We start from the raw sequence: 25,230 nt of genomic DNA on the forward strand, positions 1-25,230 counted from the left end.
TTCCCGGAGAGGTAGCAACCCTAACCGTTTCTAAACCTACATCCTTTCTGAGGAGAGAATCTGAGGTTGATCTAAACTGAATTACAGTAGACAAACTAATCGGGTTGCGATAAGTGTGCCCGCTTCTCCCACCCCTCTTTTGTTAATTTTAAATCTTTTCACTGTCATAATCCTCAAACTTGTTCAGATTTTGAGGATTTTCAATTAATTGACGAGACCTGTTTTCCGATATTTAGGATATTCCTTCTTTCGATCTTTTCAGAACGGATGATTTAATTTCCGAAAACCTTAATCGGGAAGAAATCTTGCAAAATTATTTTGAATTTACATAATAACTTGCAAGATTCATTACTGTATCTACTGAAATGCTAACATTTCGGGCGATAATCCGAAACTTTGCCACTGTTTTATTTCCTAAAATATAATTAAGAGGATAGGATACTTTTTCTTGCAGCTTCGTAGTCGAGCTTTTAAGCTAGTCTTGTTTGTATAGCTGTCCTAGAATAAAAACCGAAAATTTATCGAGGAACCTATTCTGCTTTAAATGAAATTTGGCGAATTGCCAGATACATTAAATTCACGAGAATACTGTCAGGTGTCGCTAGTGTTCCAAGTTTATCGACGGCCTTGACATAGATCCAGACTTGGCTTTGAGAACAGAGCAGTTACTCGGTAATGCGTGGGATTGCTACAAAAGTGAAGCTTCTCTGCAAACCTGTTGCTCTCATTGATATCCTTGCAAATTCGAGGTCTCGTCGTACTCGATAATAAACATGTTACGTCGGGGTATCGCGCAACGACCGGACTTGTTTGAATCTTACAAATGACATCAGTACGTGCATTGAAACATTAGGCAAGTTGAAATGAAAATTGAATACCTAACACGGTCAGGATTTCGTGCACAGTATTCTGTAATAAGTAAATGTTCATGCGTTGTACATTTTGCATAGATAAGCTGTAATAAAACAGTTCCAGCAAGCACTTATATTGATGGTGAAAATGCCACTTATTGTATTTCTTTTACATAGTGGATTTTTATAGTCGGTAATATGTTATCGATTTGTGTGCGAATTATTATTGATAAATGACAGGCAGACATGTATATCACGATACTTATAAATTGTGGAACGTTATTAAACTAATTCGGTAATTCTTGAAAAATCTGTCCCTTTTCCCTAAATGGATAATTATCACTTGTCTTGGTTGATAAGGTAAAAATATTTTCGGTGTCTGAAACTGCTCATTAATCTTCATTCTACCCCTCATTCTGATTTTTTTTTTTAAAATTATTATTATTCAAATATACTTGTCTGTTAGTCTTCAGTATAAGGTTCTTACTCGTGGATCTTTACGATGAGTGAAAGGCAGGTCTAGCTCTTCCCACTCCTTCACGGCGATTGGCTGTTAATCACCGATTTTGGGTTAGAATGAATGCCGTTTTGCTATCTGTTCCTCTGCGAAATTTCGTTTTCCGATTTAAAACCAGCGGCAGACGGGAAAAATTTTCCCAGTTATCCCCTTTGCCGTTGGTTTAAAATCGAGAAGCGTTTTCCTCCCAGGACTAATCTTCCAATCACCGCTAAGCAGTGACTGGGCTAAACCTGCCTATCACTCATTGCCTTAAAGATTCATGTGTAAGACTTGTAATCTTTATTGTCTTTAATCTTTACTTCAACCATCCGCTTTCCATCGTCTGCTTACGTAAGAGGACTGGCTATAGTTGAAGTAACATAAGCGAACATAAATACCGTTGAATCTGCCAAAAACGACAGCCTCGAGATAAGATTCTTTCCGAATCGTGGAAGATTCCGATTGGTCATTTTAGCCATAAAAAGCACAAATTATATTCCATTTCTGCATAGTCATGTATACATACAATAGCCGAGAGACTGTACGTGGAAAGTACAGTAAATAAATATTACAAATTAGAATAAAAAATAGCATACGTTAAGGTACATTTGGCAAGGGGATATGTGTACAGTATACACGTATTATAAAAGAGGAAGCCGAAAAGTTTTTCGTAATCCTTCATTAATGTCCCAATGTCAACCCGTTTGACAATACGTACATCCTTATCCATAATAGATTGAACTAGTGATGGACATGATCCATAATCGATTTTTTAATAGTTGATTATGAAATGAGAAAGTTAAATCTCTTTGCATGAGCCACAATTTCCATTATCAAAAAATCCATAATTGGTTGTTTTGAAAGGCCACACCTTTTTTTCCACACCTTTTTGTCCAGAGTCATGCCCCTTTGAAACTACGTAATATCTTTACTACGTCCCTTAAGTGCCACTTTATTATTTTGATTTGCACGACGAGAGGCATATTACCACTGCTCTAGCTTACGAGGCTGTTCGGCTTCTTATACTGCGAGCAATGCGGCATAGTCTATTACGGAAGGACTGTCACAATTCAGTGATGACTTGTTGCATTTAACAATACATGCTCAGTCACTGATCCGCCTAAAACCTAACAAGTAGGAAGTTTTCGAGCAAATTAAATTCTGTCAAAGTAGGATGTTTGAAAAGAACACAATGAACTATCTAAATTACCATTTTCCAACCCGTGATCCGCCGGACTCGAAAAAACTGGCTTTTGCCAGTAGGCAAAAATCCTAATAGTGACTGAATATACAAGTACACCAGTGGCACCGTATACTGTCTTAATTACGACAAAATATTGTACATTAGAAATAATTAATATATTTTAATGTATAATTTAATACTTTATTGTTGCGTCTTCTCTCAAATAAGTATTGTCAACAATGGGAAAAGGTAAATTAGGTTGGGGGAGAAACTTCAAATAACGAACCTATACAAGTAGTTGCAAGGGTGGGGGGGGGGGGGGAGAGAAGCTTCACACACCATTAGAATAAACTATGAAAACCCATTGTGTGAGGTCTGCAATATCAGTCACCGACCGAACCGGGGTGATGAAATTTTAAGGATATGAATCAAGCCTCTTCTATAAAGTGGTTAGAGAAAGGGGATTATTATAAAATGTAAGATGTCTCCTTTCAGACACAAATTTATCCTAAATAAATTACATAATTAGCGAGAAGAATTACTAGGAGTGAAACTCCGGGAAACCAGCGAGACTGTCTCCTTTAGGACTGCAGCTCTCACGAACTGCGATGAATTTTGAAAAAAAAAAAAAAAAAAAAAAAATGCAACCTATATAAAGAAAAGATGTCTGAAATATACCTGAGAAAAAATGTAAAAATTCGTCGCTGCCCACCCATCTCCATGGAAAGCTACAAAGGCATTCCAGCGGAGTTTCGATAACTCCTCAACCCAGAAACATCAGAGGTGAACGGATGTTGCCCCTATGGACGGCAAACAGTTTCCTGACCAGCGAAGCTCTAAAAATAAACTACAAATGCACGAATATGAACATAAATATTTATGGATAGCGCCTCTGGTGGGATAAAGCATCCAATAATTTTATTTCTAACTTCAAATATAAGATTGCGATAAGCAAAAATTAACTGAAACGATATCATTTTGAAAGAAGGAACCAACAGTAAGTATTTTGAATGTGTGAAGATGAAAAATAATAGAATAAAAATGGCGGGAAGCGAAACTAAGCACGATTCACGCGCCAACATCGATAACCAGAATAGACCAGAAAAACAGAATTGTAATGATTATAATAAAATTTTACAGATACGTTGAAGAAAACGGGGAAAACTATGGCAAGCGGAGGTGATTGAATCAAAGGTTTGAGGAACTGAAACTTATATGAACACAGATAATGATGACTGCTGGAAGTATGGAAAAATATTGGGAGAAAGTTAACTTGGGGGAAGGAATCGGGAATGAAACTTAAAAGAGACCAGTGAGAGGCGATGTCGCCTTTGCTGGAATCAAGTTTTTTTTTTTTTTAACAAAACAGAGATTGAAATTTAGATAGGAAAAGGATCGATTTAAAGGCCCTCCATAGAATTAAAAATCAAATGAAATATCGTAAATAGACTCAGCACTTAATATCGAACACAAGACTTCCAGTATTTTCTGATTCTTCCCTTCCCCACCTTATTGCACACATCAGTTTTATCACTGCTTCAGATAACCATATGGAAGTAAGCGAAATCTTCATTTTAAATTCTTTTTCTCCAGAAAAAGGCTTTAAAAAAAAGTCGCTTTCGGTAAAGTTTACCAAATCATAGGACCGAGAAATCAAATCCAAACTTGTAGTCGCTGTCTACAGATTCTAGTATCTGTAGGATTCTAGCATATGAAACCTTTATTTTTATAATCAAAGTTATGAGGTTATAATTTTTTTATTACTGTAGTTATAGTAAATAAAGATTAATTGATAGCAAACATTATTCCAATCTGCTGAAATGAAGCGAGTACTGAATTTTTTTTTTTTTTTTGTGTTCGATTGAGTTGAAGTTAAGTTGTTTACGTATCATCGGTTAGTATACATTTTAATTTTTCTTAGAGATGGCATTGTTTGAGTTTTTTTGTTTCTTATTTCATAGTACTGTATTTGTTTTCAAAATGACTTTCCTTATGTTCAGTGAATTTTTTTTTTCACATTTTTTTATTCTAAAATGGTTTAAGTACTTTAAAAACGAAGTACTTCAAGCTTTTTGTTTTGAATGAGACTTTTGGATAGCATATGTTCGCTGAAATTTGTGCGGGAATATTTATCTTTTGAGAAAGATAGCTGGATTTGCTTTAGTCACTACTTTTCTCCCCTCCCCCCTCCTTTATTGGCATTTCATTGGTTTGTCGATATGTCACCAGTGAGTTAGGCTGGAGCTTTCTTATTATAGCCCACTCTTATTTTGACCAGTGCACGCTAGACCTGCTCGTATCGAAACAGAGCAAAATAATAAGCGTTCAGGTATACGTTGAAAAACTCCTTAAACACAAACCCGAACAACAGTTAATCCTGGTCAGACGTCACCTGAAAGGTCAAAAACCCGGACACGAACGGGGAAATCCGGACGTGTGGTAGTCCTAATCTTACGTCTGACTGTATTCGAAAGACACTAACAGTGTCTGAAGTAAATGGGGAAACTCAAGTACAGGTCTGAACTGGCAGGTCTTAGCTATTTCCAACAAATTCTTCTCCCACCCAATGTAAATCACTTATGTCATGACTAAGGCGCCTCCGTAGCCAGGTGGGAAGGAGCAGGCAGCAGTGCGTAGCACTGCTGCCTGCTCCTTCTTGATTAGACCGATGTTCGAGCCAGTCACCACCAAATACGGAGGATGCGGAAAGGTCAGGGAATGACCACCGCATATCCCAGAGCAATATGGCCTTAGTTGCTAATGCTCCTAAAAACCAAATAACATGTCATGACTATTAGTCGATGACAGAAATTCTGTTGGTTAAAATTTATTTTGGTGCGTAGTATTCATAACATCGTATGATTTCGCTTATATGCGTGAACGCAAATTCTGTACCCCGTCTGTCCACTTGTAATAATTCTACTCCAGTGGACAAATTTTCATTAATTTTGGTTCTTTCAGAAAGATTTGTCTAGCCATCCCAAGTTATCATTAAAATCAGATAAACAGAAATCTGGAAGTTTATTTTTGTTTTTATTTATTATTAATACAGTGTATTATTATTTTATTTTTTTTACCATTCATATGCTATCCAAACTTTTTAATATTGCTTTTTGCTGTACGTCGAGTTGAGGAATGAATGGACAATTATGGCGGATGTGCAGAAACAATGTTCACTGTTCGCGCATAAGTTTGTTAAATTCTGATCATTACAACTTAAAATGAACAGAAAGCCAGCCATGAAAAAAAAATTGGGATCCCTCTAGGAATGTAAGCCTCCCTGATGTAGACTTCTACAGACAGGTCATTGTGTATTCTCTCTCTAAATTCCATTCGTTTATGGACCGACTGGCGTGTTTGTGCGATGTACAGTCTCTTAGACCATAGGATTCTAAGATGGAATCGGAAAATTACTTGCAAACGTTTTTCATGACATACTATATAAACAACTCGCAAACGTATTGTACTGTACTTAGTTCTCAAGAAAATAGCACCAAGTAAAAGAGAAAAACACTTGGCAAAGAAATCGGAGAAAGCGGAGGCCAGTTCTATGCCGTTGTCATGATCCCTTGTGTTTACGAGCGTCGATAATCAAGTAGAGGCATTGCCTTTCTTGAGTACAAAGTTGTTTTTCTTGCCACTATCGACTTAGTTCATAAAATGCGCTGTTGCGACAGCTGTTCATGATAGCTGGTTTTGGTGCATAAACAAATGTAAACGCTTTCAATCCTTGCCGTTGGGTTTAAAGAGTAAAAAAAAGTGTACGGCTGAGCCGTTAGGAAAGTTGGCATGGTAAGTTTTCAAATAAGTAAATAGGCGTCCCATTTCTGCTGGGAAGTGACACGTGACTGTGAACGAATTCCGCTTACATTCGCACCCACTTTTCAAGTAAACTATTCACTCGTTAATCGAACTCTTAATTCTGATTTTCTAAGCACGGATCTTTCTTGTACGAAGATGAGCTGGTCTTTTGTATTAAATTAATTTTTCGGAGCTCGATTAGCAACTTGCTTTTATAGTACGACCTTTGGTTTCTAAAAACTATTACAGTACTTGAGTAAGTATCGCAACGGCCTATTTATTTCACTGTTATTGCCCTTACACTTTCTGGGTTAAGCCGACCTTTGGTATTTTCGATGCTACGCTCGGCCGAAGTTATCCGCATCCAAGCATTTGTATATTTGCCGAGTAGAACGGACAGCACTGTGTATTGCTTCTTTTTTTTTTAGAAGTTGTCGAAAATATCAGAGTGGTTCAAGAGTGAAGTCGAACAACATTTCTTGAACCCCAGTTCTGTACGTTGCTTCTTTTGCTAGTAGTAAAGGAAACTAACCGAAACTTACACGTTCACCCGAGTGTCCTATTCATATGCCTTGATAGATTTCCAAACTGTATTGGACTTTCAATAAAACACCATCGATTTGTTTATCGATTATTAGAAAAATTCCTTAAATATCCTTAATTCCTTAAATATCCTCATTTCTAACGACGCTCTATTTGGGCGCTTCATTCCCCCCCCCCCCCTTTTCTCTTTCTACTTTTTGTGATTTTCAGTAGATGGAAGTAAGTCCCACTTTAAATCAAAGAAACTTCGTGTTTTTCCATATCTGCCTTGCAACTCCCTCCTCCGTGATAGTGTAATGGTTTCTCTTGTTTATGAAGGGTTTTTGACTTTTTCTTTGCCGATGCTGTATAAACTTTACTTGCATCATTTTCTTCCACCGCTACTAATAAAGGCCCGCGTTGGAAGATCAGTGGAACCTCATCAGTACGCCCGTGTGTTAAGTTTTTGCTCCCTTTTCAAAAACTTGGTGAATTTGAATTTACTTAATTGTTTCGGATCCATATCCAGGCCTTGTGTTGCCTGAAGCACTTGAGCAGGCAGAAATCTGTCTGCACTATGGAGGCGATGCAAGGAATGGCAAGACCATTAGCTTGTGAAAATGGATCCTCCAGTGGCATAATTCCTGATGTTTGGGGAGCTGTCGTCGTAATCTTTACTGTGATGCAGTCTTTTCGCGTAGATTTTATGGTGTAGGCCGGCCGGTATACTGCAGGTTGTGGTGGCGGTACTTGAAGTTCAGCCATTTCAAAGCCCAAGGCTCATCTGCAAAAAAAAAAAAAAAAAAAAAATCGCAGGGGCAGCAGTAGCCCAAATTTATGAGGCATACAACAGCGTTGAGTGAATCATCCTGAAAATGAGCGACGTTTCCCGACTCTGAAAGTTAAGTTTGGGATCAGTATTGTGTTGAGTCACTTGAGGAATTACAACGCTGTTGAGAGATGGCTATATCTGTTAAGGTTTTTTTTTTTTTTTTTAAGGGTGAAAATTATGATGGCAGAGTTGATAGTTAGAATTGTGCCAGGTAATCAGAGCAAGTTGCTGAGAACTTTTTTATTCTTTTGGTAACAAGTTGATAATTTGTAGAGCTGTTAGTAGTAAGGAACTTGTATCATCAGCATAACATAAGCACTCTTCCCTGTAATGGTTGATGGTAAGTTAGTGCAATGAACAGAAGCCCAGGGAGAAATCCTCCCTGAGGAACGCCAGCAGAAGGGTGTACAACTTTTGGGAGTCAGGAGTGACTGGAAGAATCGTATGGCAATGCATCTTTAAACTGAAAGAAGCTTTCCAGTAGCTGGGGAAGAGACCTAATATTGACAACGTTAAATACCGATTTTATGTCGAGGTACACAGCAAGAAAATTCCTTTACACCAAAACTCCACTTTCCACACATTCAAAAATTGTATAAACAATTCGGTAATTGTAGGTGAATCTTTGAATTACAATTCGCATTACTTATAATAGGCCGCCACTTATAACATATCGAAACCAAATTCAGCAGACTCTCGATTTACCCGGATCTGATTAACTGGGACACTTCAAGACTCAAAATAAATATAAATCAACCAGAAATCATAAAATTCAAGTAATAACTAGAGTAGGTATAAACGGATGTTTTGCAAGTCGTCAAGAAGCGGCATTAAGTTGTCAATGGGAGGTTAATGTGCCTATTATCTTGCAACTCCCGCTGTCTTCACACCCGCCGCTCAAAAAAATATAAATAAAAATAAAATAAAATAGACAATGTTCAGTTTGTTATAGTGCGTAGAGTCGATTGTTGTTCAGTCGCACCGCAAAAGGACAAATTGTTTCGTTATTTATGTCAGGGATATCGTATTTTTTTATAGTAATTTTTTTTTGTTTATAAATCACGAAAATGAAGCGCAAATGCAAGAATTGTGCTTTCAATTAAACAAACTTGAAATTTTTCAAAAGTTTGAAAACGAGGCATCCGTTAAATCTCTAAAGAACCATTATATTGTTGATGACCAAACCATACGCGACTTTGTAAAAAAGAAAAGGAAGCTATTAGATTTAAAATCAACATCGTAAAAAATAAATGCGTGTCCAATACGCACTTCTCGCGTATTGGATAAGAGTAGTGCCAGGTAATTTTTTTTTTTTTTTTTCGTTTTTATCTATTGCCATACTTTTTTTACTTTCGATACAGTAAGTCCCCGACATACGTATATTCGGACTTACGTTACTTACATTTTTTTATGACTTGAAGATTTCAGTGAAGGGGACACACATTTCCCCATAATGACGTAAAAACCCATACAATTCCAGCTATCTGTATTATCGCAAATGCAGTTAGATCGAGTTTACTACCCGTTTATAATGAATTGCACTAACAGGAAAGCTCAATAACCCGGAAAGTGCAAATTGTTTTATGGCAGTGACCTCCAGAAACATCTTAGTAAAATGTGAGCTCGCGGGGGGTGATAAGTGAGTTTTCGCCCCCTGTGAAGCTTTTTCAGAAAATTTCATTTTGACTGTTATCATGGTGCCGACTAAGTGACAGTGCTACTATTAAATCTACCAAGAAAAAGAAAGCGATCGATTTGGATCAGAAAATTAAAATAATAAGGATGTATGAAAATGGCCAAACATTTAATAACAAGTATCGCGCGGAATTCAAATTGTCAGTGGCAACGGTGAACACAAAGGAAGAATACAGGAAGCGGTGAAGCGTTCGGCACCAATGAAGGTAAATTATAATAACCAAGGCTACAAAATACATATCGTTTTTTACACTACAATAACATGAGTTTTTTCTTCCTTTTATGTTTTTCTTTTCTTATGTGCCACTCTGATTACTTCACCATTGGTCCCAGAGTTGTTTTTTTTTTTTTTATTGAACTAATTAAAAATAACTTTTACTGCATACTTCTGATGATATTATGTGGTTTTTATAATTTTGTCATATATTATTATGTGGTTTTTGTAATTTTGTCATATCACTGATATAGTAGGAATATTTTATTAGTCATTCGCGAGTTACGTAAAACTCGACTTAGATAAGAAGTCCTGGAACGTACCTCTTACGTATGTCGGGGACTTACTGTATTTTTCGATTAACCGGATTTTTTTTTACCATCTATCCCAGAAAATTGAGTCTACTGTACATAGGTCGTGACGGTGTGGGAACGTCAGAATGCGGTGTACTTGTGCCATGAACGCATCGCACCTTTCTTGAAGCCCTCCACCAGCCCACTCACTATACACACTCATGCAGGTAGTTAACACATTCTTGCCAGTGCGCACACACTGAAACATGCGTGGGCAGTAAAAGTGATTACTAAGGTGTGTGGGGGGACACGATGGACATCTACAAGGAATTGAGTGTTTATATGCAATTAGAGTAACATCCAGTAAATACGTAGAAGTATTCCTGTATCCTATCGACTTTTATAACCGTTTCTTAACTACATCATCAGCCAATTGCAATCCACTGTAGGATGAAAGCCTTTCCAGTTCCTTCTGTTTTGTGCAGTTGCCATCCATTTAATACCCACAAACTCATGAATTTCATCTATCCATCGCCGCCGTTGTCTTCCAGGTTTTCTTCTAGCTCCTCTTGGGTACCATTCTGTTATTTTCTTAGTCCACCTGTCATGTCTTCGAGCTATGTGTCCTGCCCAAGACCATTTTAGTTTTGATAAGAATGTCCTTTACTTGAGTTTGCTGCCTAATCAATGTGTTTCTCTTCTTATCTAACAGTCTAATTCCCAATATAATTCGTTCCATTCTTCGCTGTGTAGTTCTCAGCTTTTGGTGAGTGCCCAAGTTTCACTTCCATAAGTCTTGGTGGGGAGTATACATTGGTTCATTATTTTACGTTTCAGACAAACTGGGATATTGCTCTTCAGTATGTGACTATATTTCCTGAATGCTATCCATCCAAAATTTATTCTTCTCTTGACTTCCAGCCATTTATCATTATTACAGCTGATAACTTGTCCCAGATAAGTATATGACTCCACCTTTTTCAATTACTGCTCCTTCAATCATTATGTTCCTTTCTTGGCATACTTATTTATTTATACTTTTGTTTTAGCCATATTCATCTTTAGTCCAAAATCCTTACTAACTGTGCATAACTGATTAAGATTTTCCTGTAATTCTTTGGGATTGTGGCTTATGACCACAATGTCGTCTGCAAATCGTAAATGGTTTAGGTATTCTCCATTCACATTGACTCCTTTCTGCGACCAGTCTAATCTTCTGAAAGCTTCAAGGGCAGCAGTAAACAGCTTAGGAGATTGTCTACTTGTCGAGTCTAATAAAGGAGGTAGCATTGTCATATGATTTTATTCAAAATCATAATATATGGGGGGGAGGTATCTATGCCTTGTCTTTCCAGTGCCCGAAACATTGCCTTATGCTGTATGGAGTCAAATGCCAGGCGTAATGGTGTTTTATATTCATTTGCTTTCTCCATTGGCTGTGATATTACGTGAAGGTGATCCATAGTTGAGAATCCTGTCCTAAAGCCAGCTTGCTCTTTCGGTTGATCCTTATCAAGTATTCTTTGTAATCTGTTAGTAATGACCCTTGTGAACAACTTGTAGATGTGGGATAACAAGCTAATTGGTCTATAATGTCCAGTTTCTGATTTATCTCCTTTCTTATGCAGCAAAACTATGATTGCATTATTCCACTGCTTAGGCATCACACCTTTTCTAATGCACTTTGTGAAGAGCCTTGCCAGTTTTTGTGTTATGTTTCTTCCTCACAATTTTAATAACCCTACAGTAACTTCATCTTCCCCGGGGCTTTCTGATTCTTCATTTTCTTCAATGCATGTTCTACTTCATCGGGAAAGGTATCGGGTATGTCATGTTTTAATAATTTGCTATCCATCTTCTTCCCCCCCCCCCCACTGCTGGCATCATTTCTTCGCTCCTTGTAAAATTCTCTATCTGCTATTTGAATTATGCCTTCTCTGCTATTTATAAGTACACCATCGCTATTCAGTTTCAGTATCATTTGTCTTTCTGTATTACTGCTCATGGCTGCTGATTTAAGTCCTTTGTTTTCCCTTAATGCTTGTTCTACTTTTCTTGTGTTAAATCTTTATGTCCCCTCTGAGTCTCTTTCTAATGGCTTTACATAACTCAGTATACTCAATTTTCTCCTTGTCAGTGTTTATCTTGCTCTTTATTTGTCGCCTTCAGTTCATCATAACAAGTGTTTCTTGACTAATTTTTTCTTCTTTGCATTTCTTTTTCCCTATAGGTTTCTTGGGCTTTATCACTTTCAGAAAGTTGTAATATGCCTCGCTTGATATCTTTGTCCTGAGCAGTCTGTAGAAGCTCAAACTTCTTAAGTTCCAGTACATACTGCTTTTTCTCCTCTTCTGTTGTATTAAAAACCTTTTTTGTATTATTTACTCGAGTCAGTTTTTTCCTTTCCTTTCCTACATCTATATCAAGTGTACATCTTACCAGTCTGTGATCACTTCCAACATTTACCTTATTCAGGACGGTAACATCATTCACGATATCTTCTGTTAGTGAGGATGAAGTCGATTTCATTAGTTGTTAATCCATTTAGACTCATGTCCACTTTCTGTTCGCCCTTTTCTTGAAAAAAAGTTTACTGACAATCCTTGAGTTCTGCAAATTCCACAAGTCTTTCACCCCTTTAATTTCTTTCACCAATTCCAAAATTTTTTTTATAGTTCCCCTTTCTGCGCTGTTTTGTCTTTTTCCAACCTTAGCATTGAAGTCTCCCATAATAGTATAGTGGGTTTTCTGCTCATCTAGAAGACTCAATTTCGGTGTACATTTCTTCAACCTGTTCATCATGGCTCGATGTTGGTGCATAAATCATAACCTTTATCTTGTACCTCTTAGAAATCTTGAGTATTATTTTTGACACCCTTGGTGATGTACTTTTGAATTCCAAAATGTTGTTTTTTTTTTTTTTTAAATCTTTATGAACCAGAAACCCAACTCCACCTTCACTCCTTTTACTGTTTCCATTGGTGTACAACAGATTTACACTTGATAAAATTGTGATTCATTTCTTCTTGTTTCAGCCAAACTGATGATATTCCAATTCACATTTTCTAATTCCTTTTCCAGCTCTAATATCCTGTCTTCACCGACGAGTGATCTTAGTGTGTGTGTGTTCTGTGTCGGGATGGTCCCCAGGCATATGCCCATATCCACCTAAATCATTCAAGTAACAGAAAAACTGTAAAATGGGCCTGATATTTAGCTAAGAAATTGAAAACCCAAAACAAGAAAAATTGAGATGGTTACTAATTTTAAACAATGTCGAAAAACAATTGAAATTTTGTATAGAAAAGATTAAAAATGTATTATAGAAATGTTTGTGTTTAGTGTGTTGTCATGTCACTTTGCCATCAGGAAGCAGCTGACATCTACAGCTGCAAACTGATGCCCGTCCCCGCACGTGGAGCCGGACCTGCTGCTACTATTACAAGCTGTAGTGACTAAGCACAAACTCACACCCAACAGAGCAAGTGCAAAACTGCTGGGTGCTAGCTTTCCTGGTCTTAGGCCGCCCAAACCCAAGAACCAAGGAGGGAAAAAAAAAAAAAAAAAAACCACCGTAGAGGGTTTTTTTGGTACATGTTGAGGAACCACAGATCATATAGCTTCCTGATCTGAAGCTCCAAACAGAGATGCATTATTCATATATGCAGCCAATTCCACTTCTGACAAATTTCTCAAGATCGTCCTTTCGGCAAATACAGCAGTGCAAACCTCTGCAAGGCCTGAAAACTGGATGCATCGTTCAGAAGAATCTGCACATTATCCTCAGTAATACTGGTAAGTTCAAAAAGTCGATTCCACTCAGATCCTTAGAAAGGGCAAAGAAACAATGTGACCAAGATTCCGCTTCGCCGCAGGAGCACCACGGATCAGGCTCCAGTCCTCGAGAATGTAGTTTTTCACGAAAGGACCCATGTCCTGTCAATATATAATTGGTAAACATCGAAGGATGAAACCATGACGACACTGTTTTTGACATTGCAAAGTCTGCTAATGGAATTAACTTTCTCGTTACCTCTCCAACCTCAGAAGAGCTTCACCGATTCCAACATATTTCCACTAAAGAATTCCAAATTCTAAATTTTTCTTCTTTAATATTATTAGTAAGGTCGATGGAAATGTCCAAATATTCAGTTGGAATTTCCTTTCTTAGCGCATACTGATTTCTAAGAAAGAATGGGGAAACTGATATTCCAATTCACATTTTCTAATTCCTTTTCCAGCTCTAATATCCTGCCTTCACCGACGAGTGATCTTACGTTGTAACAGGCCAAGTTCAGTTTCCATGTATGGCAGCCTGGTCGTACCCAGAGATTCTTAGCATCCTCTGCTTCATCTCTTATTATCCCCTGCTTCCACTCTTATCCTCTCACTGCCGTAAGAGGGGGAGTGAAAGCCGCTGGGGACTGAGGGCCATTTGTTTTGTCGTGCTGTCATATGCTGGAGGGTTTGGTCTTTTCCTCTTCACGATGACCAGGCGTCTTGAAGAATACCACTCTACACGTTCGTTGCCACCTAAGTGACGTAACAGGGCTTACCATCGAGAAGGTGTGCATGAGTGTATTTTAGGGAGGCAGGCCAACCGGACTTCTCCTAAATCTTCTGTAATAGAAAGATATTGGATCCATCAGTGTTTTAGACTGTCTGATAACACACAGAATACCTGTTCCCCTCTAAGCCCCTTCTTAACTACAGTACAGTATAACAAATTTAGATAATGCCAATTTCGTTTGTCTTCTAATCTTATTAGACGTTTTTAGGCGTGTGCTTCTATTCTCTTCGTGTCCGTCCGCGTAACAGAGGAACTCCAATACAAATTGTGTGGAAAAGAATCCATAAATGTTTAATTCGTTTTATTGTCGGATTTAAACTGCCATGCACGCTGCGCGTGTATTGTTTTGGAAGGCTAAGTTTGAACACAAACACATTCTCATATGTGTTCATGTTCAAACTTCACGATTCCCCCGTGAGGGGGGGCGTTAGATCTAACTACCTTAATTCTTCAGAGCATGCGATGACTCCATGTAGACTATTTCATCTGCAATATCTTCCGACTTGGATGGCAACGGACCTCTCTCTCATCCCACTGTCTCTCGTGCCAATTATGGCACGTTTGTTCTGGGGCGGACTGGGGAACTTGTTTCTACTTGGCTGTGGTACAACGGGCCCCATTCATTTGTGGAATTTTCTCGCATGTTCGCCTGTAAAACGGCACCAATGTACACTGGCCTTCATCCGGTATACCTGAAGGCCACTCTGCGTCTGTTAGACTACACGACTCTTTTCATCCTGCGCCCTCAAACTGGTTTAAAGGAGACAAGTTTGAGGGCGCAGTAAGCAATTCACATTCTGCTAATGATAGATTAATTGCTACACAATCGAACTTTTCACGGTAACTGTGTACAAAGATCGTGAAGAATGGACACTGTACCCCATATGGTACTGCAGCTGACTCCAAGCAATCCTTCAAGGTTTGAATTTTGTGTCCTTCAGTTCCTGAACTACAACAGATGAACAAGTCCACATAATTGGCCCGGGAACACGGGACTGTTGATCCATACCTTCAACGGTAGTCAGTATAGTTTTCGGATAGCGAGAATATAACCCCACCTGTTGGGGAATTTTAATTGTATTTCCGTGTTGCAGTTTTACTGCATGCATTATAGAATGCAGTAAAACTGCAACTTTTGAAGAATTTCTTTGAAGAAATTCAACCGCATGGTCTTTTAATGTGTACAAAAGGTTATTTCTTCAAGATGGATGGAGACTTCATGCTAGATTGAATTCCACTGCCTATTGCACACCCATTGACAGCTGCTTCATAATTTCCAAGGTCAATTTTTCATCTCATCTGCTCGACCACCTCATTCATCCTCTTCCGTCAATGAGATTTTCGATTGTGACAGAGTGAGATCTTAGTTATAGATGGAACAGCGCACAAAGCCACACTTGAATGACTGCTCTATTCAGATTAGAACCCAAGCAACTCGTAGTCAACCCATTAAGGCAATTAAAACAATGAATGACGAAATAAAACTGATGTGTAAATGATTGAAGAAATTCAATTTATGACTGTCTCAAACTAATTTTAAAAATTCTTCTGACATACTTTTTTATTTTTTTGAGTTAAAACTCGCAGGAAATAACATAGGAAGGCTGTTAGAACAAGTAACAAAAAAGAAAAACAGTTCCATGAATTTGGAGCTGAACCATAAACCAAGAGGGGATCTTCAATATGTGCCAGCAGGTTTCGAAACAGCATAATTTGCAAGTACAGTAGTAATGTACTCATTAATTTGTGCAACGGAAACTAAACATCGATAACAGGATTGGCGGGATTACTCCTTCAAAATTTGCGCCCCCAAACTTGCAAAAATGTCAAATAAGGATTTCTGATGAGAGCAACTTAGTATGGAGATTTGTATATGGTTATTTATGCATAAGAATTATTTATTATTATTATTTTTTTAAATAAAATTCTGTACCACGTGTTCTTATGCGCTACTGTTATGGTGACCCCTCAGCTACGGGGTCCTCTGTTATTTAGTATATTGAGTGCCTACTAGTAGTAAACGAGTTTAGGATTTGCTACTCAAGTCATTTAAAATTGCATAAAAAAGATGGTCAAGCAACTAATTTTAAAACTTAATGCCTTTTACATAGTATATTTGTAAGTTAATTTTTATTCATTTATTTTATTTATTTATTTATTTTATTTTTTTTTTTTTTTTTTTTGCGAGTTAAAATTAGGGGGAGGGGGACTGGCTCTCGGGACTCATTTATTAGGTAATCCCCTCCCCGCTGATCGATTTTAAGGAGCTGAATATTCTACAGTTTGTTTGTGCAGCGACAAAGATTGTCAAACAGGAAGGAGGAGTGTCTTGTACTATCATCACTGCTGTGAATAGGACTTCCGGTCAACAGGTCACTGATATACAAAAGCAAAACTTGGAATAAAAAAAACTTGCGTTTCCGAAGACGGCAGAGCAAAAAAAAAAAAAACCCTATTTTTGGCACATCGCCATCTAGGGGTTAATTGCAAATTATGTAACCGAAGTGAGTTTGGCCAAAATGTTGATGCTTTACGAGGACTGTTTGTACTAACGTTACTTATCATTATATATACAGTACATATTTAATATTCTTAATAATAATCTGCTATTCGAGCTCAAACAAAAAGATGTCATCTTTCACGAGTTCTGTTAATCCTGTCGTCGAATAAAGAGCTGCGCCCTCTCGCTTTTTAAAAAGGAATAATTATTGTATAAAAATTAGCGAAATTAAGTACGCTATCGTCCAAGAGTGATTGATTGAGGAAAAACAATGTATCGCGTGTCGTACCACGCTTTAAGTAAGATACAGAATGATAGTGTGTGCACAACCCGTCATTGAGCTAATGAATGGAGTAACTGCGAACTCTAGTTCAAACACGATATGATAATCGGCTAGAGCTAGACGTTCCGATGCAAGTACTGTATCACGTAAAATGCCACCCTGTTGAAAACTTCATGAAGTTCATCCAGGCTCGTTGAACTGGCGGTCCCAAATGTTGACGATGGTCACAAGTTAAATTCTAAACCGATGTGAAAATAAAAAGGTAAATTGCGATACTTCCTTAAAGGAGATATACAAAACTTAGAAAAATCATTTACACAAACCTTTTAAAAATATTGAGGTGAGGATTTCCCTTGCTTAAAAATAAGTGATTTTTATGCAAGAGAAAATAAAAGCGGAAAATATTTAATATGCACTGGTGTTTATAATATAATCTATAAAGCATTTAGGGCGTAAACCTCAAGCTATGGAAAAGTCTAGACTATGTATAAGTTATATAAGACTATGTATCATTCAGATTTGGCTATGTATTATTGATGCTTTCGCACTATACTTATACATAGTCTAGACTTTTCCATAGCTTGAGGCTTACGCCCTAAATGCTTTATAGTCTAAATACATCATACACCATCAGGCATCTTTCATATTGTGAAGTTTATACTTCATAACTGTTTTGCCATCATTGCATCACTCGGGTACCTACCCACCCACCGAAGAAGGGCCAAATAGCTCTGAAACGGCACCAGGGGAGCCTGATGTCCGGAGTTTCCAAGAATAGGTAACAGCAGCCTTCTCCACTGGGGAAGCGTTGCCTATTTGAGGCGTTTGAGTTTTTGAGTGGTGTGAGTTGAAGGAGTTACTGTCCCTTTCATTCTTCTACACAGTTTCTTTTCCTCTTCCACTCCTACTATTACTTTCCCTCTACCTTTTTGCTTTTCTAAGTCTAATAGGGACAAGTGGATAGTTGAGTTATCCCACACATATACAAAATAGCCCTGAAACGGTGCCGTCTGGGTGGTGGTATCCATCTGAGAATAAGTAACATTAGTCTTCTCCTCAGGTAAAGCGTTACTTATTTGAAGTAGTGCAATATCATGGCAACTCGTTGTGAAGGTATTCACAATATGAGATAACTTAAAACGATGCCGCTTTGCTAATATTCTGTTCATTCAGATTTGGCTATGTATTATTGATGCTTTCGCACTATACTTATACATAGTCTAGCACTGGTGTGTTATGTGCATATATATTTATGTAAAAACTGGCACGGAAAGAACCGATCGATCTCGAAACCTTTTTTTTTTATGAAAAACCCCAAAAACGAAAGGTATCAAAACCTATAGTACTTAGTACCATGCATGGGTTGAAGGAGAAGTATGGGGGGGGGATGCCGGAAGCCTTGCTCTAGAGACTAAACATGGGTTTCACCACTTCAAGCCTCCAATAAGCAAAGTGGTGGTATCTCACCGGTTGCTGTTTATAGTAGTTCAATGTGACAAACAATTGCTGGCTCTTGCAACAAGAAAACATCCAGCCAATGTCAGTCCTGTGGCTGGACAGCTCCATCGTTTGTTGTTTCCATTGCAACTCCCGTTAGTTGACGTGGAATTAACCGTGGAAAGGGAACTTGAACCACGACGACAGAATAACCTTAAAAAGAAAAAAAATAATGCACCCGTTTTCTTCCCAACTTTTGAACAGTTCAAATTAGGAATGTGCCGTGGTATCGTGCATCTTTGGTTTCAGGCTCCTTTTATGTCAGGACCTGGATGCTTTGCATCTACTGTGCACCCCTTTCGACCCAGGGTTCAGATTCCAGTTATCACCAAATTTGATGTTCACATGAAGTACATTCCACAATTTATATTTTAAAGTGTATGCATTGGAGCATTCCCTGCCCGAGCAAGGTAGGACAAGCGAAAAGTCGCTACTCGCTAATGGTGCCGAACCGTCAATTACATATAGGGGCACCTTATATTTGGCTTCGGGCGACAATGTTTAATATTATTAATTGATAATTATTAAATTTATTTATGCTATATATAATAGTATAAAATTTTACCGTATGGATAGAAACCACGTAACGTATTTTCCAATTATTACGAAATATTTCTCTGTATAATAGGGAGTAAAGGCGTTTTTAGGAAATGGCGTTACAAATAGTTAATTTGTGAATGGTTCCCTAATAAATGAATAAAAACTCCTTGCATCTTATTTTATTTTCGTGGTTGGCGTATTGTTAAACAATATGCCAACCACGAAATAAAATAAAAGATGCAAGAAGTGATTAAATATCAAAATTCACCCCAAAACGATAATTCAATCACGTGTTTCAGTATTTTTCAAAAATTTGCTTGCTTGCTGTCTGGTAGAGGGATTTTGCCTGACGATAAACCCTTTTGACCCCACATCGCAGACTACCCTTCTAATGAGAACAAAGTTGTGCAATATTAATTGCCCTCATTAATTATTTTTCTTTAATATTTTCGCTGGACTTTCAGATGACTTAGTGAAAGTTTATAACCTTCTTGTAAAATGAGTTGTGCGTCTTTAGTAATGAGGAAAAAAAAAATAAAGAGGATTGCAGATCAAATAACATACGCTGAGTTATTCTGTTTCGCCTGTGCATTTTCTGCCATGACATGTGATGTTATTAGTAATTAACATTATTTAACAAATTCTGTTCCGCTTAGCTTTGAGATTTGCAGTAGTTGATAATTTGCCATTTGCTTAGTAAAATAGTCTGGGCGCGATGTCAGATTGGATCAGTCATTTTTGCGGTTCGGGGGGGTTGGGTTGTAGTTCTTGGTTTTGAATGTGTATAACTCGTTACACTTAACATCAAATTTAATGTATTTAACTCAAAGTAAATGTTTTTTATTAGTTTGTTCTAAGTATCTTTTATTTTTTAAATTATTACGCATGTAATTTGAATTATATTCTATTACTATTTTATTTTTTATATATAAATTGTATATTTGCCTAACAGGTACGATTAAGTGAATCTAGTTTTCTACAATTTAAAATCATTGAATCTCAATATCGCGTTGTGAAAAGTGTGTGGGGAAAGGAACATCCTTTTTAGAATTATATATCGCATTATAGTATCTAAAACCATATTGCTCTTCATATTAAGTTAGTTCTTAGTGTATTTTGATGTGATTTATTTTTTAAAAATTTGATCTTCATTGAGTAGAAGAATGAAAGAACACACTTTTTAGGATTGCATTCATCGCGGGAAATTCATAATTACAGTACTGTATTGTAATTTAAGTAGTTTATGGTCATGCGTACAAAAACGTCTGCATTTTTATTTTTTTGCTGTTTATTTAAAACTATAAACTGTATATTCATAACCAGATCCCATGACGCATGGGCAACTTAGGCATGATGCGCCAAGTCGAAATACTGTATTTTTATATCTTTGACTTCGTGAAGATGTATTATATGAAATAGTGCATTTATTTAATTAAGAAAAAAATTAATGTTTAGAGTCATACCCGGAAATTCGTGGATACGAAAAGATGCTTACCATCACGTCATTGTGAACGACAATTGTAGTCTTGCCCGATTAAGCTATCTGCGCGTAAATTATAGATAGTAGTTTGGCTGATGAATTTAGGGTATTATTTGGTCCAGTGTTTGTCAAGGTCATTTCCTCCCCTCCGTTGTAAAACGGGACGGATTCTTGCTGCCCTGCCAGCGCCATATTTTTTATTAGGCGCTGGGGGGATAGAAATATAGACTTCACTTATTTCGTTCCAACGATAAAATTCCACAAACTGTTTAACTTAAACATTTCTTCTAAATCATTTTTTACGGCTGATTCTGTTACCAAAATCATTTAAAAACCCAATTAAAAGTTCGTACTACGAATGAGTTAATGCTAAAATAAATGTGTAAATAACTTCAGTACCAAAACTTTTAGAAACTTTCGAATTTCTTTAGAAACAAAATTATATTTAACGCAGGGGCATTTTAATGTCTGATATGTAGGTAAGGGGCCTCCGTAGCCGAGTGGGCAGGAGCGGGAGTGCAGTAGCACACGGTCGATCTGCCAACCCGCACTGGACCAGCGTGGCAGATTATGGTCCATTTTCCCCGAACATGAATTGTTGAGGAGGCTTCCATCCTGCAGTGGGTTGATAATGGCTGCACTTTACTTTTTACTTTATGTAGGTAAGGCAGGCCTCCATAGCCGGGTAGTCAAGGGTGAGGTACAGCAGCACACGCCCTTTGAGTAGACCGGGGTTCAAGCCCTGACTGCTAAATACGGTCGATTTGCCAACCCCCACTAGACAGCGTGGCAGGTTACAGTCCATTTCCCTTAACATGAATCGTTGAGGAGGTTTCCATCCTGCAGTGGATTGATAATGGCTGCAGTTTACCTTTTACCTCTATGTACGAGGGGTTTCCGAAAAGTAAGGCAACACTTTTTTATTCTCTTAATGGTAAAAGGATATGAGATGAAACGCGGTGGACAGATAGACCCGTTAACGTTCAAAAAGACCGCCAGTGCAATCGCCTCGCATCAGATTCCAGTTGCAAAATGGCGGCTACCGTGCGAGTGTAGCCCAAAACAGGTGTTCGTGAAGTAATTTGCTTTTTGCAAGCAAAAGGGTCTTCAAGTGACATTCACTGCGAACTGGTTGCTGTGTATGGCGAAAAGGTGATAACAAAGAAGCAGTTGTGTTTTTGGTGCAATGAATTTAAAGCGGGCCGTCTTGACATTGAAGCTCGACATCGGGCGGGGCAGGCCTTCATTGAGCAAGACAGAAGACATTTTGCGCATTAAGGGCATCGTTCTTGAAAACGGGCGAGTGAAATTGCACATATAGTGAACGTGAGTAAGTCTACTGACTGTTCACGATATCCTTTGCTTTCGAAAGGTGTGCTGCCGCTGGGTGCCCCGACAATTGTCAGAGGAGGACAAATTAAAATGCGCGGGGATGGGTCTGGAGAACCTGTTGTGATACAGCGACGAATGAGAGGATTTTCTAGCTCGCATAGTCACAGCAGACGAAACTTGGATTCATCACTTTATCCCGAAGAGCAAATAAGACTCCGTGACCTGGAAACATCCACAATCTCCTGTGCGCAAAAAATTCAAAACTGTTCCCAGTGTCCGAAAAGTCATGGCCACGGTATTCTGAGATCGCCAATGCGTTCTGTTGGTGGATTTCTTGTCGAAGGGAAGAACAATCAGCACAACGTTGGAAAAACTGAAAGCCAACATTCGACGCAAACGACCAGGACTCCTGCCAAGCAGCGTGATTTTGTTGCACGACAACGCCATACAACTCCATACACTGCCCACACCACTCGTGAGTGGTTGCGCCGTAATTGTTGGGGAAACTCTGTCGCACCCCTCCTCTCTACAGCTCAGACTTTTTTGTTCGGCCCTCTGAAAAAACACCTTTCAGGAAAGCATTTCACCGCGGATGAAGAAGTTCATCAGTCGATGCGATGTTGGTTACTACGAGTGAGCACGGACTTCATTACTGGTATTGATAAACTGATCCATCGTTGGGACAAGTGCATCAATAAAACTGGAGAAGTAGTGAATGTTCACTTATTTCTTGGTGTGTAATTTCAACTTCCTTTTATTAAACATCGAGAGAAATGTTGTTACCTTACTTTTTCGGAAACCCTTTGTAGTAAGGCCTCGGATTAAAAAGTACTTAGGTTATGTGGACACTAAAAGATTGCTCTGCATCCGGATTTCTAATCTAAGGCTGACCTCACTGTCCTGTTTTCAGACAGCCACTCGCCAAAAATTTGTAACATTATATTATGAATGTTTAATTTTAAAGTTTTAATGTATTGTACACTAAAATATTAGTTTGATTTTTAATTTAAAACTGATTTCTGTTATTACTGAGATGTAGAGTTTATTATTATTTTTTTTTTTTACCAGTAGAAACTGCTCTGGTTCGGTTGCTGTTCCACTTACTATCGCTGTGGGTCTAATATAGTGGATCCACTCAGGACTATTAGAAACACGAACAGATTTTTATTTATGCTAATTTATACAGATTTTATCAAAGCTATTTAAAATATTTTGCAAAGGAATAATACAGTTATTCCGTTCGAATTTAACTAGGTTTGCGACTTCCCCAACCTCTGCAGATAATTCACTTAGCAGGTTTTGCCTGTGTAATTTGTATGCTAAAATGATTTTTACATCACTGAGTCCTGGCACTTTAAATATAAAACTTGAATTAAAGTTTCATATAAAAATGTGCCAGCAGTCTAATAAGAACTCGATAGTGTTCCCTTATCCTACTCTTCGTGTAATGACTCCATTCATTGATTGCATTCCGTAACGAGTCACAATACTGTACCTTTTACAAGATGCTAAGCGAAAGAAAACGAGGCCGATGGACTGTCTGTGTCAACCAATCATTGTGCATACAGCTGGCCGCCTTTCGCGAGCGGTTTGCTGTCCGGCCTCTTCGCTAACTCGTTTTTTCGTGGCCCACGTGTTCGTTGTTGCTTAACGCTCACAACCATTCTCACGTGCGCCAGTAAACGTGCACGCGCCAGCGTCTCGAGTTGTTGGATTAGCAGTTGTGTTGGAGACGGGAGCTATGCGATGTAGTTTTTCGTGGACTTGCAGCCAGAACGGGCTGTTATAATTGGAGTTTACTTGCATGTTTGCAGCTATGCAACTGTTACAAGGGTTCGCTGTACCTCCTACTTGGCCCGCAAGAGGTAAGCATTTTACGTAGTTTGCATGATGGCAGAGTTTTTTTTTTTTTTGTTAAATATCACAAATAGAAAGTAAAATGGCGTTCCACATCTTACTTTCTATATACGGAAGACAAGCGCGGCTACGAATTCTTTTGATATACAATTTTGAACTGCCTGACTAATTGAACTAGTTTTAACTTTGCTTTTAGTATATGAGCAGCTAGTTGATAAAATTAATTTATTTTCTCTGTATCTAACAGGAAGAGCAGTTTGTATAGCGGGAAATATTAATTATAACTGAAGTAAGATTAACATTTTATAACTTGTATACACTGCTGCACACCAGTTTTCCAACCACTGCTGGCTCTACCCGCGGTCAAGTAACGGAAATTTAATTTAACGCGGCTGTGGTTCAACTTGATACAGTGAAGCAATTATTTTTATAGCTGCGAAACTAGCAATGAAGATGTATCCGAATTACTTTGTTGCTGCGCCACCCCTCGATTAATTAAAACAATGTCATGTAATTATACTGAAACAATTTTGTAGCAGTCAGTTTTTGTGGGCTACCACAATTTTCAACCACACCACCAGTTATTGCTCGACGTAACTACCAAATCAACGGAAATGGACGAATTTTGCTTTCCGGATGAATATACTGTAGTATAGGCAGTGGTACTTAATAGGAGGGATCTTGGAAGTGTAAGAAGACATTACCAAATAAATCTTAATCGGAGTTAGTGTAGTTTCGTATGCACATCAAGCTTATACGGTTAGTGTTGACAGAACGATATATAAATGTTATAATTCTTCTCTATAAGCAGCTTATGCTTTCCCATTTTTTGATTGTGATATTATTTGGTCCCCACAACACAAATCGCCTTGCCTTCAACCGTCAAAACTCTGGAGATCTTTGTCATTGTATGAGAATCGTTCCTTTTCACCCAGAACAACACGAATCTTTGTCTACAATAAATTCTATCTGTTCTCCATCTCTTGGACAAATACCTTTCATTATATCCTGCTTGAATTCTCGTTATAAAACTTCGTTCCGTTTCCTTCGGGTATTGAGTTTTTTTTTTTTTTAATCACTGTCTAGGGGCTGCTTACCCTGTGGGTGAGTAAGTTTGTAAATAAATTTACGAATTATTCTTCTTACACCCCATTTCATTAGTAATAACATTTAAAAAAGTAATTAGTTTTTACATATTGTGTATAACGACACCGTTATTGCAAGTTTTTTTTCTTTTTCTTTCGTTTCTGTTTTTTTCCAAAATCAGTAAACTGAAGTAGT

At 37.9% G+C, this 25,230-nt stretch overlaps 1 protein-coding gene across 3 annotated transcripts in view; it reads left to right on the top strand.

The window, feature by feature from the left end:
• The window catches only part of smg (sterile alpha motif domain containing protein 4 smaug), a 522,350-nt gene that overhangs the window by 248,610 nt on the left and 248,510 nt on the right, over positions 1–25,230 (top strand). The window contains exon 1 of one of the 3 annotated variants that reach the window (XM_090369604.1): positions 23,775–23,957. The exons of the other annotated variants lie outside the window; for them this stretch is intronic. Coding sequence (XP_090225730.1) covers positions 23,897–23,957 — 61 coding nt within the window. The 5' untranslated portion in view covers positions 23,775–23,896. Of the gene's footprint in view, positions 1–23,774; positions 23,958–25,230 lie in introns of those variants that run through there. 3 annotated transcript variants of the gene reach the window in all.

The sequence above is a fragment of the Mastigoproctus giganteus genome, chromosome 3 (genome assembly GCF_048544385.1).
Source record: "Mastigoproctus giganteus isolate SK-2022 chromosome 3, ASM4854438v1, whole genome shotgun sequence".
In the NCBI taxonomy this organism is placed as follows: domain Eukaryota; kingdom Metazoa; phylum Arthropoda; class Arachnida; order Uropygi; family Thelyphonidae; genus Mastigoproctus; species Mastigoproctus giganteus.